At 35.1% G+C, this 16,202-nt stretch overlaps 1 protein-coding gene across 7 annotated transcripts in view; it reads right to left on the bottom strand.

Annotated features, from left to right (window-relative positions):
- LOC132910824 (uncharacterized) overlaps positions 1-16,202 on the bottom strand; it is a 39,016-nt gene that overhangs the window by 11,091 nt on the left and 11,723 nt on the right. For 5 of the 7 annotated variants that reach the window (XM_060966895.1, XM_060966896.1, XM_060966897.1 and 2 more), the window contains 6 exons: positions 13,919-14,275; positions 11,088-11,631; positions 9,668-9,765; positions 2,697-2,849; positions 2,237-2,348; positions 768-1,126 (listed from right to left, as the gene is read on the bottom strand). In XM_060966895.1, coding sequence (XP_060822878.1) covers positions 768-1,126; positions 2,237-2,348; positions 2,697-2,849; positions 9,668-9,765; positions 11,088-11,631; positions 13,919-14,275 — 1,623 coding nt within the window. The remainder of the gene's footprint in view (positions 1-767; positions 1,127-2,236; positions 2,349-2,696; positions 2,850-9,667; positions 9,766-11,087; positions 11,632-13,918; positions 14,276-16,202) is intronic. The other 2 variants (XM_060966900.1, XM_060966901.1) reach the window with 1 other exon arrangement.

Raw genomic sequence — 16,202 nt, 5'->3', positions numbered from 1 at the left:
CGTATGTTAGCATCTTCTTGGAAACACAGGTTGGAGAACATGTCTATTTGTCCAATAGGAAGTTTTATATATAGTTTTAGTTTTGGTTGCTGTCACGGGATAATTAATGCCTCGATTAATGCTTCATTTCGTGATATTATTAGATTCCAGGATATTGATCGATGAATCGGATAGTTTTAATATTAACATACATGTTTAAACTAGAATACGATATGGAGTTCCTTGGAGTGAGAAGAATATAGGAGAGATTAAGAGGCAGACTTAACTGGAGGGGGGACGGGGCGGGCGGGCGGTGTCTCTGGTCTTTGTCTTGTTCAGATGTTGTACCAGTTATGTCCAGCTCGAGATCATCCGTTCTTAAACAATGGTCGTAAAAGCGAGCCTGATTGAGTAGCGATTCGACATAGCACAACATACGGTTCCCAGATTCAAAGAAAGGCCAGAGTATAACGATACGAACGTTAATCTTTCTTAAGCTATCTAAGGATCATTTTCGATCCAATAACCACAAATATCTCGTAAGCTAGGAGAGTCTAATATTTTCGTGAGAGGAAAGAGTCGTTGAAAATGTCAATTTTTATGACACATTTAAAAATCATCGAAATCATCGAGGCAACCGCTAATCGACGAGCTCACTGTAAATCTAATAATTTGATCGAATTATCCTTTGTTTGATCAAAGACTTTTCGAATTAAAGATATATTTCTTGAAACTAGGAAACTCGCGGAAAGGAAAGCACGATTAGATATATATATGATAAAACTCACTTTTTCGAGGCTAGATCGCACCATCTCGGTGATGGGACTTTGTTTTAGCCTTTGCCTCTCCACCTCCATCTGCATATGCGCCATTTCTTTGGCTTGTGCCAGGGCCATCCGTGCCTCGGTTTGCAATCTGGCCTGTCTGGCGAAGAAGTCGGCCTCGTCGATCGGTGCTGAATTCAAGCCGCTATCCAGTCTCAAAGGTGGAAGGCTTAGCACTTGAGGTCTGACTGGCATTTGTTGTTTTTGTTGTTGCTTCGAGTTCAGTGGACTCGGCGTGGATCCAGGGGATATATCGTTCTCTGAACACGGAGACTCCGTGTCCGAGGGTGTTTCGTTCATGAAGCAGATCTGCAGATTCATCCCTGAAGAAAGCAATTGATTTTGTAAATGTAAAACGTTGTAATTGTAAAATGAAATTGTACACGCTTATGTACCTCTGTATATAAGATAGATTATCTTCGAAGATATGAATTTCTCTTTATTTTACCTAATTTTGTACTTTTGAGTTTTTCTTTTCCAATCAAGATGCTACACGAATCAAGTTTTGCTGGAAATTCATTTGATTTTATAATTTCTTACAGACTTGTTTTCAACCGAAAAAGTATGTAACGCAAGAACATCTTACGTAGGTTGTTATTATAATTATCTATAAAGAGATTAATTGGCCTTTATTTTATTTATCTTTTCGCAACGTTGATCTTTTATTTTATAACGAAGGTAAATAATAGCGAGGGAAAATCACTCTATAGCTTCTCTCAGGCTCAAGTATAGCAATTTCAATCATACAATGAATCTATTACGTATTGTTTAATCGATAAATTTTGTAAGAAGAAGCAATATTCTTGATAGAAATACAGTCGAACATATTTCGGTTGACATTAATTACTACTAATTAATTTTCTTAATTCTACTAGAACCTGCTCTCACAATTATTTCGTAACAGTAAGATATTTGTAAGATTTATCTAAAGCGAGGAGTTTAGCCTTCCAAATTTATCTTGCGTTTTCATTATTTCCATATTGATCAATAAAAAGAAAAGTACAAACGATATATATATATATATATATATACATATAAATTCGGCGTTATCACTGCTTAAGCTCGCCTTAATTTCTCGTAATAACATAAACAAAATCTCTATGTTATATTGCATAACAATTCACAACAAATGACCATTCGTTCGAGATGGTGTAGCGTTTTCAAACAAAGAGTCTTCATGCCTCGAAAAATTATTTACTTCTATAAATAAACATAATTTTATTCTAACTTGAATCTTTCACATATCGTCAGAGTTCGCACTCCACGCACGCGATACATATTCGTAATAAAATTGAAAAGCAAACATTAAACCAATAATCATATACCATTGCAGTTATTCGATCAATAATGTCGCTATATATAAATGGATGCTTTTCCACGAAAGATGCGACTAACGAGATACGCTTCTTGCGAAATGTTGAAGTGATACGGACCGCTTTGAAGCCGCGACTGGAGACTCGGTTTTCTTCCGCGTTCAGCGCGCAAGTCTTCAGCGTCTGGACCCATTGCCAATCTCCTTCGTATCTCTTCGCGATCGTTTCGCCGCTGTGAACAAACAGATAAATCTAAGATGCAAACACGACTATTTACTATTTAAAAATATCATTTCTCTAAAAATTCTATTCTATGAGTCAATTAGAATTACAAATCCACCACCATGATTAGATATTATTCTAATGAATTATCTAATATGCCGTAATATGTCATCACAAAATTTCTACACTTTATATAAATATGTATATTAAACCAAAGTATAGAATAAATCGTGACGATTCTGCACCGTAACGGAATTTAAGAACCAACCGTTTCCCTTCAGTAAAATTTCACGACTAGTAGGAAAAACTATTTAGAAAGGAAGCATTCTTTAGAATGGAAGATCACCGGAAGTCACACCTGAAAAGTTTCATCCGGTTCTCCCCGCACTACTCTATCGAATCGCATAACGAGATCTTCCCTTTCAAGATCTTTTGTTTCGTCGGGCTTCTGTAGCAATAAAGTCGTTCCTCCCGACTTTGGCTGTTCCTTGTCGGTCTCTTTATCGTCATCCTGATGTCCCAGAAATGAAAGTCAATTGAATTTAACAATCGATACGTTTGATTACCGATCAGTAATGAAATGATCAGAATGATATTCAGTCGTGCGAATGGCGACAGAGATTCGCGCGCAAAGCAAAAGGATAGCGACGAGTAATAAGTGATAACGCAATGCTCGATGTATTCGGCAACACTCAACTTTCTTTCCTCCCTTTTCTTTTAGCGCTTTGAACTTTTGTATTTGTGCGAAATTAGACGACGAGTAATAACTCGTATGTGTTTATATATATAAAAATATTTAGATTTGAAAGCAAGAAATCCACTTCAGAGTAGAGTGTAATTTCATGAAATCAGAAGTTTTTCATTTTTATCCTTTAGGCGTATCTTATGATTCAGTAGAATATCGAGGTAATTTTGTATTGTCTAGCCTCTTTAAATTTTAAGCGGTTTATTTCGTTAGAAGAGTATTAATGCAGCATATCATGCAGAATTTTTCAGTTGACATCGACAACTTCATTTGTTATTTGTCCATTATTATTTGTAGCGAAAATATTTCAGTTAAGAGATAAAGAGCTTCGGGGGAGTTGGGTATATTTTTCTATTCGTGTTATTGGCTTTTTTCTATACCCTACTGGATCATAGTAGTACAATATAGTAGATTATAGTAATACATGTACATATAAAGGTCAAATTTGTTTTCTAAATGGAATCATAGTATCATATATATGGCAGCAATAATGCATTAACCTACTCACGTGGGAAAACTATTTATCAGTTTAGTGGATATTTTAATTTTTATTTTGTAATTTGTTTGTTTGTATGCATGAAACGCATAAGTCATTTGTTATTTTTATTTTCCTCTAAGATGTCGGTATCACAGAGACACCCTGTATAAATAACTAAAACTGTAGCCCTTTTCAACAATGACATATCTACCATGACAGATTTTAGCGTTTCGCCCCCCCCCCTTTTTTTTCTTTTTTGATGAAAAATTTGAAATTGCCAAAAGACGAATAGATCAGTATCCGTATTCTTTCCGCTTCTCGTCATTTTAAGCCTATCTATGCTTTGTGTTTTCTGCATAATAATAATAAAAATGATTTGCTTTTTACTTCCACTGTATAGCAGTAGAGAAACTGCACTAAGAGGCTGTCTGCCAATAGGACATGAAATCATTTCCGAAAACTTTTTCACAATTTCTTAACGAACAATTATATTCCTAATTATATTTAATACTTAATAATTAACACGTGATCGGCCGATTTCTTCAATAATTGCCAACAAATGATTCTTCCTATGGCGCCAACGTGGCGAATACGGCCATCAAAATCTTTACGTGTCGTATCTACAAGATATGCGAATGTATTCTGATGTTTATAAAAATATACATTTAAAAAATGCACGTAACACATGCAAATCAAATAGTATTCCCAAAGACAAAACAAACTATCAAAGTCTCGTTTCGCTTATTTATTTTTTTATAAAAATGTCATGCGTTTGCATAAACAGCATCTACAGCTTATCGACTACCTACTTATTCGTTACTTATCGGTATTTATATTTTTACTTTCTTAAACTAGTTGTTATATCGCTATTTATACATTTACTATTCTACGATCCTAACACCATTATTATTATAATATTATTTTATACAACATTATTTTAAAGCACATTAAGCGGCAAAACAGAGATACGTACGTGTATATACATACGTGTATACTCTATCGCCATTCTTTCGGCTGATAACTGATAATGCATTGGAGGCTATATATGTATATCTTACGAGATCGAAGTCATCGTATGTAAATGTGTATAGATCCGTGACGAATCGGGAGTCCTTTTTATAATGTTTTCTTGCCTTGTTGCTACTACCCATGTTTTCAAGATTTTGCTCTAGTTGTTCTTTCACGTTTTAAGCTTTTCCGTAGCTATCCTTGTCAATTGTTTATCTTCACAAGAACACCGTACGCATTTTTCCTTCACTCTGTTTACACAGTCTCATCTTCGCGTATCGTTACGAAAGCAGTTCAACAGGCGAATTAGAAAGCCGTTAACATTAATGGAAGGAGAAAAAGCCGACAGATTCGACAGACCCGTTGATATTTCTTCGTTCATCGTGTCTATAATAGGTGCTACGTCTACGTGTTATCGCGTGCAGCAATAAATTTTTCTTGCTCGTATGCCGAGAAGAAAGTTATTCGGACAGCTCGAGAGTAATAGATAAATGGCTTTATCGAATGATTTCTTATTCGTTATATGCGCAAGGCATGGGAATAAAAATCCAATTTTCTTATATTATCTATCGGTTACTTTCTTTTCATTCATTCGCCGTGTGATGTAGCGTGAAAACTCTCTTCTATCGTTCGTTTTCCTATTGCGTCGAGGAAATTATTATGTCGGAGACTAATTTTTCGTCGACATTGTTCTCAAATTATTCATCGTCATTCTAATTTCTAACAAGGATTAGCTTCGTCTTGGCTCTACTTAAAAAATGAAAGTCTAACAATAAGGTAACGTTATAGAGTTAAAGAAAAGTAGTAACTATGGACGTCGAAAGCGGATGAAGAATGCTTAATCGACAATGAATTTAAAATCAATTTTCTCGGAGTACGATGTAATTTCGTTTGAATATGATTTGCAAGTGATTGGAATAGGTCTGGTGAAATACATTAAATGTAGAAGATGAAATGGATCTAAAAGTCTTTCTATTGTCCTCTCTATATTCAAACACGTTGAAAAAAAATATCAATATCAACAAAAAATCTGCCTTTCTAATCTTCTAATCTTCTAATGTACACAGATAATGTAGGATTCATCGTAATCAAGTTACTGTAAATATTTTTAACATATCAGTTTTAAAATCTAAAATCTTAAAGCCACACGCCACCTACTAGAAAAGTAAACGGAAAAGGTATTTTCTTTTTTCTTTAAGAAGAATTTGATACTATTTTGCGATTCAATTTGCAATTCAATTTGCAATTCAATCGATATCCTCGCTCGTTCCCAACAGTTTTGGGCTTTCTTCCTACCGATGTCACAAACGACTATAACGCGTTTGTTCACCTCGGCAGACACTGTGGCGCGTGCCTTCGATTATATATAATAAAAAGCAGACGAACAACGTCACAAGACGCTATTAGATACGAGACCGTGTTTATGATGCAAATAAAACCTAAGTATAATTTAATTACACACGCCTTTCGATTTATCACGATTCGATCTATATTTTAGCATCTAGAGATGACGCGAACTGCTACTTATGAATCAATAGTGATTCGATCACGTTCGTTACCGATCACGCTGCTTCTTCACAGTGATTTGCGATTTTTCGTAATCGTTTCTGATTGGTAAACAGCATAACCGTTCTTTGCAAGCATCTCATAACCCGTATGTTTTGTATCAACGATACTTGTATCAACAATTTTGAAACCGAAAGGACGAATTCAGAATTTTAAGATACTGACATAGGATAGAAAAAAAGAAGCAAAGAAAAAAATGAATCATTCCTCGTTTCGAATATTAAAATAAAGTAAATCTACGATAGACGAAGGAAACGTAACGTAATTTTAAATCAACGTTATACGTAGATATTTTTGTGCAAGCTATATCGAAGTATTTTATAAGAAATGATGATGAAATTAAGATGAAGAATTACGACCACAGCGAGCAAATTCACTCGAGATAACAAAATCACGTTCACAGTCATGAATAAAGGTAGATCAGACCATAATCACGATCCTGCAATCACCGTAATAAATCATAAATCATCGAATGTCAGTTTTCAATTTTGCACGCCATCTCTAGTAACATCGCTAAGCTATTTTCCTCGCGAATACTGATATTCAACATAACCTTCAAAAAGTGTACCATTTATATGGTTTTCGGGGACTCTTTGATCAGAATATACAACGAATCATGATGAAATAAATTTTTCGCTAATAGTTACACAGCACTACTAAAGTAAACCAAATTTTCGAAGAACTGGACGAACGAGGACACTGTTATTCAAGCTTCGTTGCATTTATCACGCCAAGAATATCAATTTCTCCTTTGACTCTGATAAAGTAAGCCACAGCGCCAACGAAACATCGTTCCGCGAGTAACGGATGCGGAAGAAGATCGAACTGCCGACGATTCGAGTGAAAATAAACTTTATACACTGTTTGTCGATATTAGATGCATTTAAAGTTTAGTAAATTTCACGTAGTTTGGCAGATAGCTGTACGAAGCTTTTATCTCGAGTCACGATTCACTGTCGTTCATTGTTGTTGTTCATAGAGACAAGATATTTTTTCTAGCCTTTTACTCGCGATAAAACGGATCGAAAACATGGAAAGATACTGGAGTTTTTACGACGTGACTGGAGTCGCGCGAGACGAGAACAACACGGGACTGGCATAAAATGAGTCAAGTGAGCGGCGAACCGATCTTCCGGTGAGGTTTACTCGAAGGAGGTGGTAAAGCCGATGGTGCCATTAACCGTCTACGGAGGCTGAACTAACTTTTCACGGTGTTCGGTGAAAGTGGTTAGCTTATTTGACGCGCGAGTGTTGGTGTTTATTCACGTTTACAACAAGGAAACGTTTAATCTATATTCTTGATCAATTATACGGTTTAAAGTTCGGCAAGTAGTTTAGACTTTTCACGGGAAACAGAACAGAGAGAACTACGTTCAGAAGCACAGGCGGTTGATTTAGTAGCGCGAGTTACACATCAGCTGTACGTCGTAAGACAAAACAGCTCGAAATAAGCAATTTAAGACTCTGATACGACGAATCATTAATGCAAATAGTTGGCTGTTTGAATATTATTCGAAAAAATCAGCTATTCGGTATAACAATTAAAATTTAATTTAAGATCGTTAATTTAAGATCATTATCTCTCGAATGTCTTAAATTATGCTTTTGTAAGTATTTCATAGGTATTGCTTGTCCTTGTTAGTTCTATAATCGTAGTTGCTTCTCCAAAATCGCAGTTCTATTTGTAAAACGTTTCGTATTTCGAAACAAATCTTTTGATTATCACTGCTAAAGATGGTATATGTACCTTCTCAAATTGTACGCAAAATGTTTCGCTTGACTGCTCACGCTCGAGTACTCATTTCACCTACGGACAGTTGAGATTTTGATTCGCAATGATACGTGAACCGAAGATGTTAGAGAGTTAGTTGCACCTCGTCAAAACTGGTTTACGGGCAAAACGAGATCTCTTTCTATGCATTAGTTTATGATAAATCAGTCGTAATTATTTTTTTACGCATAAATTTGTAATATCCATACGAATGTAACGCTAAAATATTCTTTAACGTCAACAAACATACGATGCTTCGTTTCTTTAAAAACATTTATCGGCATATATAGGAATTCGAGTACTGGTTTAAACAAAATTATGAGATAGACGGTAGATATCCGATGTTTCGGAATACGATATTGTGCAATCCTGAATTGAGACATAAAATTAAGTTGCTTTGACCCGTAATTATGTAAGAATACTATTTCTCAAATTGCTCCGTGTACATAAATTTTTAATTTCACTAAAGGAACATTTTAATGATTTTGTCTGATTTTCTATATTTTCAATCGTATTTTCAAGCTAACGCAAGTATTCTCTGCCACTGACACATCGATTTCCTTGATTTTCTACGCAAAAGAAAAATAAAATATCGAAAACTAATACGACATTTATACATGCACATAACGAGCGATAAATTCTTTTCAAAAATGTGTTTATCGTCTCCATTATTTATTTTCTCTCATAATTTATCGCGCATCGTTAAGGCTACTCGAAGGTTTTACGCGCTAAGTAGTGTCACATTCTGTCTGACACGACGGTTGCATTGATCCTCTTCGTGGCGACATCCGTTTCCTGCTCCCCTATTTCCATACAATGGACATTGCGCCGCGCCGGCGAATATAGATCGTCTGTGCATTTAACGAGACTCGCTATCGGGACCCTGAAACGAGGTCCCAAGCCTCATCGACCTTATTTTCCGCGTCAATGGTCAAAAAATTACTCGCGCGAAACACCTCGTCCGCAATTACACGGATTTTCTTTTCTCTCTTGCGAGCAGCCGATCGAGCCTACGCGCAAGTGAAACATTCTCTTTCACGGATTCGTTTTCTTCGCTAACTGTTTCACCGATAAAGTAGGTTAAACGGGATTTCCCGATTGTCATTTAAACTCGACATAATTCTCCTTGTTCCCCAACGAAAAGAAAAGGTAAGGAGAAAACCTGTATTTCTTTTACATTTCTGAGAAATAATTAGGTTAATTAATGTTCGAAGAAAGTTTCTCGACTAGTTAAACTTTTGCGTTTTCTATTTCTTCGATTTTCAAGTTATATTCCACAATTAGGAATATACTGGCGACTTTCAAGTTTTTCGCTAAACTAGTAGTTGCAACAATTTTTATAACATATAGCACCTAAACTGAGATCGATATCTATCTTTGCGTACGCCTACCCCATCCTTTCCAGTTTTATTTACAGCGATCGACATTTATGATTACGAGTATATCTCGGCCTTTGACGATTCAATATCGTCGCGTGAACGTTCATTCAATTTTACCGTATTATCATCTGCCTGTGAGAACATTGGTCAGCCGAATTTACCTTCCCATACAAAAATTACGCGATCGTAATTAACGTAATTAACAGTTGCACGCTTACGTTCGACGTTTCGTTACTTTCTACCATTACCATTTCTACTACAATTTATTATTCGAGAAATACAACGTTAACATACCTCGTTTCTCTTGAATCGGCCTTGTAACAAAAACGTTGCTACGCACGACACTGTGCAATTAGACATATGTAGAAAGGTGTTTACTCACTCGTCGTTCCTCTTCGCGTGCAGCTCTCAGGTGAGATTCGATCGCATCCAGATCGATCTTTGGCATCGCTGTCTCGATATTGTAGACGTCGAAGCCACCTTCCATGGAGAGAAGATCGCATGAGATATCGTTAAAATCTTAATTATGTAACGTTAAGTTATCGAGTCACATAGAAAATAAAGATTTCTACTTTATTATTTTCTTCGTCACCCATCATAATTATTTCATTTCTAGTTTTACTATTACGCTCGTAGCCTTTTTACATTTGTCACCGAAATATTATGTGTATAATATGGTATGTAGTATACGTATACGTAAAACATATACATATAATGCATTAAAGATAAGCGATCGTTTGAACAAAAATGAGTAAATGTACACAAGTTGAATTAAGAAAAGAGCAAATTAACATTTTTATTTTCATTTTTTCTTTTTTTTTTTTTTCGAATAATTTTTGTTTTATAAATCTTACTTTATCACTATGAAGTGGGAAGATGTACGGCAAGTGTACGCGAGAAGACATACTTAGGAAGAAGCGTAAACGAGCAACAGTGAAAGGAACGTGTCACGTATAATACATATAATACACTGCCTCTATACTTCAATACTATATAATACCAATCATGCAGAGCTGCTGTGCGATACACGTGAAAAATGAGCAGCAAAGCTCGATTATTCTTTTAAATGACACTACGATAAAATTTCCATGGGATAAGCGTAAAATTTTTCTTCTATGATAATTTGCTCGATAAATGGTTAGTAATCCGATCTATTAGTAAACGTTATTTGTTTTTTACTTAATAGAAAAGATATTTATTACCATCGTAACGCTATCAATTTACTAACAGAAATGTTGATAAATAATCTCCTCCATTTCATTTGATATACGTATTTTCCTTCGTTCATCGATTAATTAAGAACTTCGATAAAGAAAGAAATATGCATATTTTGTATATTGTATATGCATATGCGTATTTGATATTTACTTGAATAATTTCTCTTTTTCTTCAATTACTGGAAATTAAAAACTAGCCAAAGGAGCAACACACAAGCTATTACGTATCGCGATTATAAATAATATCTGCGTAAGGATCGTTGAATTTGAAAAAATTTATCAAATATAATCCTAGATTATATAATATAATGTGTAAAATTATACGTTATAATGTGAAACACGATGTTTCAAAAACGTTTCGAACATACTCCCCTTAAAAGAACTACATCTATAAAAATATAATCGTAAAATACGTGTAGAGAGAAACACGATACTTGGATAAAAAGCTAAAATATTTAATTTTCACCACTTGATATCACAGAAATATTATTTATATAGATATTATTATATATAACGTATACACTGTTATATATATATAATAATAATACTAATAATACTAATAATACAACGTTATAACAAGTATACCTGGTCCATTGTCTGCATCAGCTCTTCTCTTGTCCGGACGTTTCTGTGGATTCGCCGCTCTTAACTGTTGCAACTGTTGCTGTTGCTGTTGCTGCTGTTGTCTGCGTTTCGCTTGATTCCTGACCATTTTTTCTTTCTTCTTGGTATCCGCGCCCGATGCTTCCGGAAGATCACGGTCCAATAGTTTGTTCGTATCTTGCATGTCGTCTTTCGTCATATTGCTCGTGGGAACAGAGGATCGCGTGGACGAGTGAATAGGATCCAGTGCCTCCATAGCGACCACGTCTGGTACCGGTTGCACGTACTTCTCGAGATCGACCCCGATATCACGGCCGATGCTCGAGAGTAGATCAATCTCCTCGAGCTTCGTGTAGGTGGGCTGCTCCTCCGGATAACTGTCAGTGTCGGTATTGCTCTCCGAGTCGTCGTCGGCGGAGCCGCTCGACGTGGCCGTCTGACGGTTGCCTATTTTGGAACGGGCCTGGTGAGGCAACTCCTTTGCCTCGCGTATCAGGTCGATGTGCTCCACCACGATATCCTCTGTCTGAAAAGACAATGCTCGTTAGCCGTTTCCTTTTGCTTCACGGACAATGCGGGATTGGATGCATCGGACGTTTTTCATTCGATTTTCACCGAGTTCCTTTGGTATTTATCGTAAACGCGATTCGAATTAAATTTTCATTTTCTCTTTTATTCAACGCTATGCATCGTATGGAGAATATTATATATATATAGTATGTGCGCTAGTAGTACACTAGTAGTATGTACACAATACACTGTTATACACGTATCGTGTTATACTTGAAAAGCGTACTCTTTAAAATCCTCACTGCATGTGACTTGAATTTGAATTAGCACGTACTTTTACAATGTGCATGTATGTGTGCGACGAAGAAACAGATGCGGGACACGATTCTTTGGTTTCTGAAAAATTGAGTATCGTATAATGCAATACGATATAATGCAGCACAATTTTATTAAGAAATTCGTAAAAAGTAGAATCGATTAGTTTGACTTTGGATTACCGGTGGCCCGATTCGTTTAAAGCGGTTTATTTATTAAAATTTACATAAATTTTAGTTACGCAGAACCGTTGTTTTTTTTTTTTTTTTTTTTTTTAACAAAATATTAGAGTTCTGCTACGTATATCTATTACAATATTATGTTTATACGTTATGATACAGTTGGTAAAAATTTTTATAGTTTTTATTTCAGAATTTACCCACGATCGACAGCGAATATATTAAATTATTGGAAAACGTAAATGTCAATTTAATTCGTGAATATCAATTGGTTGAGTATTTGCTGGAAAGTGGTATTGAATAGCAGTATTCAATCTAGTATTCTATGCAATAGATATTTGCCGCAATATTAGCCAATATTCTATCTGTAATATAACGTATCAGTTTGATTAATCGTCATTGGTGCATAATGGTTAAATAGTCATGATTTCGTTTCATCTATGATATTTATCATGATATTTTATATTCTAATATCGCAAGATCTTTCATTTAGATAGTTCCCATATCGCTTAGAATCTATCCTTTAGAATAGAAAATATATTCATGTTACGATGGAGTGGTTTGTGAATGTGTGAAACAAGGCAATTGAAATGGCTTCAATCAAAATCACAACAAACTGTCGCAAAGAACTATATAACACGAAGATAATATCATGATAGAGATATAGATGACATAAAATAATATACCTGTACATAATAGACAATGTAAAGGCATTAACAAGGATATGTATTTTCTACGAATAATACGATATTGAAACACGCTCGTGATAAAACGAGTTTTATCAATTTTTCAAATTTTCCCTATCATACGAATAATTTTTCTTTCTTCAAATAACAATCCGTATAACAATGGATTTCCATTTTGAGTTTATTTTACAACTTGTTTTACGTTCTACAGCACGATATAGTCGTGAAATTCATCACCTCTTAGAATATTACTAACATGCTTTGACATGCTTTCGTGAAATTAGCCTGATTAGTCCTAAAGTTTGCGGAAATTTCTGATTAACGTAGCGGTGTAACTATAATACATACATGTCGCCAGTCGATGCCGACTGACGCTGTTTTAAAACCAGGAATGTAGTGTGAACTCTGTTGAATACATTGATGTGTTCTGCACGCGTGTGTGTTCAGTGCGCAGTGCTGCGCAGTTATTAGCCTTCCACATACACGGACAGAACCGTGACACAGACGGTATAAAGCGAATTCTCGTTAATCTTGATTGTTCGTGCTTCATCGCAACAGAAATCGTTCGTATTACAGCGATCGTTATTTAGTATCACTGCCGCTTTGGAAAATTCCGACAATTAACCACTTTTCTTAATCTCTACCGTTGCGAGATTCAATGTGAACTTGTAATATAAACGTCGTAACGTAATGCCCGAAATGGCATACGATTTACGAGAAGCTGGCAGATGTTAAACGATCCAAGTTACAATTTTTTGCTAAGAGATATGGCTCCATTACGCGATGTGTTATCGAATTATAAATTAATTTTAACTTATACAGATGAGCATTTATGATACGTTTAATATAGAAACAATGTTAGTTTATTAGAATTTAAATTATAATCACAATGTCGAAATAGCAATATTTTATTTACAAAAATAGCAATACAATACACATGTATTTACATGTATATCTGTATTTACGGATCATATAAATTCTTCAAAAGCGTTACTTCGAACTTGCTTCAATTAAAAACAATTCGACAATTTCACTTCGATTGGTTCTAATACGTGTATGATAAATCAATAAACTTATTCGATATCAAAGTTTGTACATGGATGATAAAAAGCTCGAAACCCACCTCACCGACCTCGCTGGTCTTCCCCGAGTCTGGTATTTCCTCGATTTCCGGAAATTGGAGGATCTCCTTGACGCTAGTCGTCAGTTCGACGATCTCGACCTCGACCGGAATCTCCCGTTCCTGATTCTTTTCCAACACCGCTTCCGACAATTCCGTAATGTCCTCTGCGACTGTGTTAGCAAGCGCCTCCTCCGGTTCTAACACCGTCAAATGCGTCTCCGCCTCAACCACGCTGTTCACGATATCCGATTTCGGCGTGAGGATCTTTTCTTCCGTTCTAGAGTCTTCAACGCTTTTCACGTAGTTTATACATTTCTCCGATGGCGGCACCACCGACTCGTACAAAGATGTTACAGTCTGGAAACACAGTCGATTCGTGTTTAACCCTTCAGTAACAAGTCGACCAACTACTCGCATATAGTCGTTATATAATCGTATCGTATATCGTATATCGTATATCGTATATCGGTACAGACCACAGACGGTTAGTATAATACATTCGAACGGATCCTAATAAATCCCATATGATTACGACGATACATGGAAAAGAAATAAAATAAAAAGAAATAATATGTATATTGATAAGATAATATACATACGTATTAACCGAATTGGTGAAGAAAAACTAATAAAATTGCAACAATATCATTTTTCAGGAAACGAAGCAAAGCAATTTCATTTATGCATACCTCTGATTAAATAACGAGGAAAGATTGTTGGAAGGAAAGCAATCGTTGGTATATTTCAGTCACTTTTAAGTCTTAGTCAAGTATTAGTCGCAAAGGAATGTCGTTGAACGTGATTGACACATTCACATTGTTACTGACTTAATGTTATGACTTTTCATAGCTATGCAGGTAAACTTACAGTTAACCTTTGAGAAAAGCCGTATTTCTTGTAGTTGTTTATCCGAATGAATAACTATAAGCGGTACAGTTAGTATTATCGCGACGATATCTCCCGTCGATGATATTTCAAAGATTCAGCAAAATTCAACATTTTTCCTTTATCTCGATCGTAAGGAAAATTTAATCTGCAGAGAAACTATAAACAAGCTCGGAATTGGAAACGAAGGGAATTGGAATATAATTAAGAATTCCTCTGTTGAACGTATTTTGGACCAGTCTGAAACAAAGGCGGCGTTTAAATGAAAGCTGCATCTAAATTTGAAACGCGTGAACTTGCTTAATCGATATTAGCTGTGACTCTGGTTTTCAACTTTGAGTTTCTTATTCCGTTTAACTAAGCTTACTTGGTTGTTTCTCGATATATTATTCGTAGCTTTGTCTAATCTCTATTTCAAAAATGTTCATGTTACTAACTATCTATCCAAAGAAATATTTTTATAAAATATACCTTTCTGATTAAATAAACCCGTTCCTAATTAAGAATACAACGAAGCAACAAAACTTCTCCAACTATTCTCTAATTGCAAATATCAAGTTTACAATCCTTTCAGCATTTCATTTTTTCCATTGAGAACGTCTTTAACCCTACATTTTCAAATTATTTACATTTTTCGCGTCTATCGCAAACATGAATAACAGCATCGTTTAATAACCGAAACATTTCCACGTGTTAGAATTGTCTATAAGTGAAATATTTATATATATTTAGTTATTTATCTCTTTTGAAAAAAGTGTCTGAAAATTTCGCAAGCGCTGAAAAATATTTTGACACTTACAATTAGTTGTCTTTGACAGAATATAATTTAATTACGATATTACGTACGAAAGGATCTGAAATTATTTCATTCTATATTATTGTTGCTATAGCTATGTATAACGGAATGATCAAATTGTCTTGTAAAAACTAATATACAATAATAAAATTAGCGTTCGTAGTCAATTGTCCAAGCTCATATCCAGCTTGTTGTTTGGAAAGTTCGTTGTTTCAAGGTGTAAATTATAAATGGAACGACAAGATTCTAATTTCGAGTAATAGTATGTGAAAGCGACGGATACATCGACAAATCGCCTATTTAATTTTAATATAACGCCGTCAGTCAAATATTTCGATAAATAATATAATAAGGATACAATATATACTGTTCCCATTCGTGAATTTGCCATTCATTCGTATATTTTACAATTTATATATTATCAACACCATATGCGGATACTTGTATCCGTATTGTAGCCTCGTTAGCATTTTTCAAAAGGATACAACTTGTATTTGAAACTTAACTACGATTTTCATAATCGTACTTTCAAGTACAAGAATAGCCCAACACACTCTGATTCTTTTCATATAAAACAGAAAGGTTGTTGCGCGTACCCTTATC

Source organism: Bombus pascuorum, chromosome 9 (assembly GCF_905332965.1).
Source record: "Bombus pascuorum chromosome 9, iyBomPasc1.1, whole genome shotgun sequence".
NCBI classification, from domain to species: Eukaryota; Metazoa; Arthropoda; class Insecta; order Hymenoptera; family Apidae; genus Bombus; species Bombus pascuorum.
Note: the sequence above shows the minus strand (reverse complement) of the source record. Positions and strands in the feature narration are given on the sequence as shown.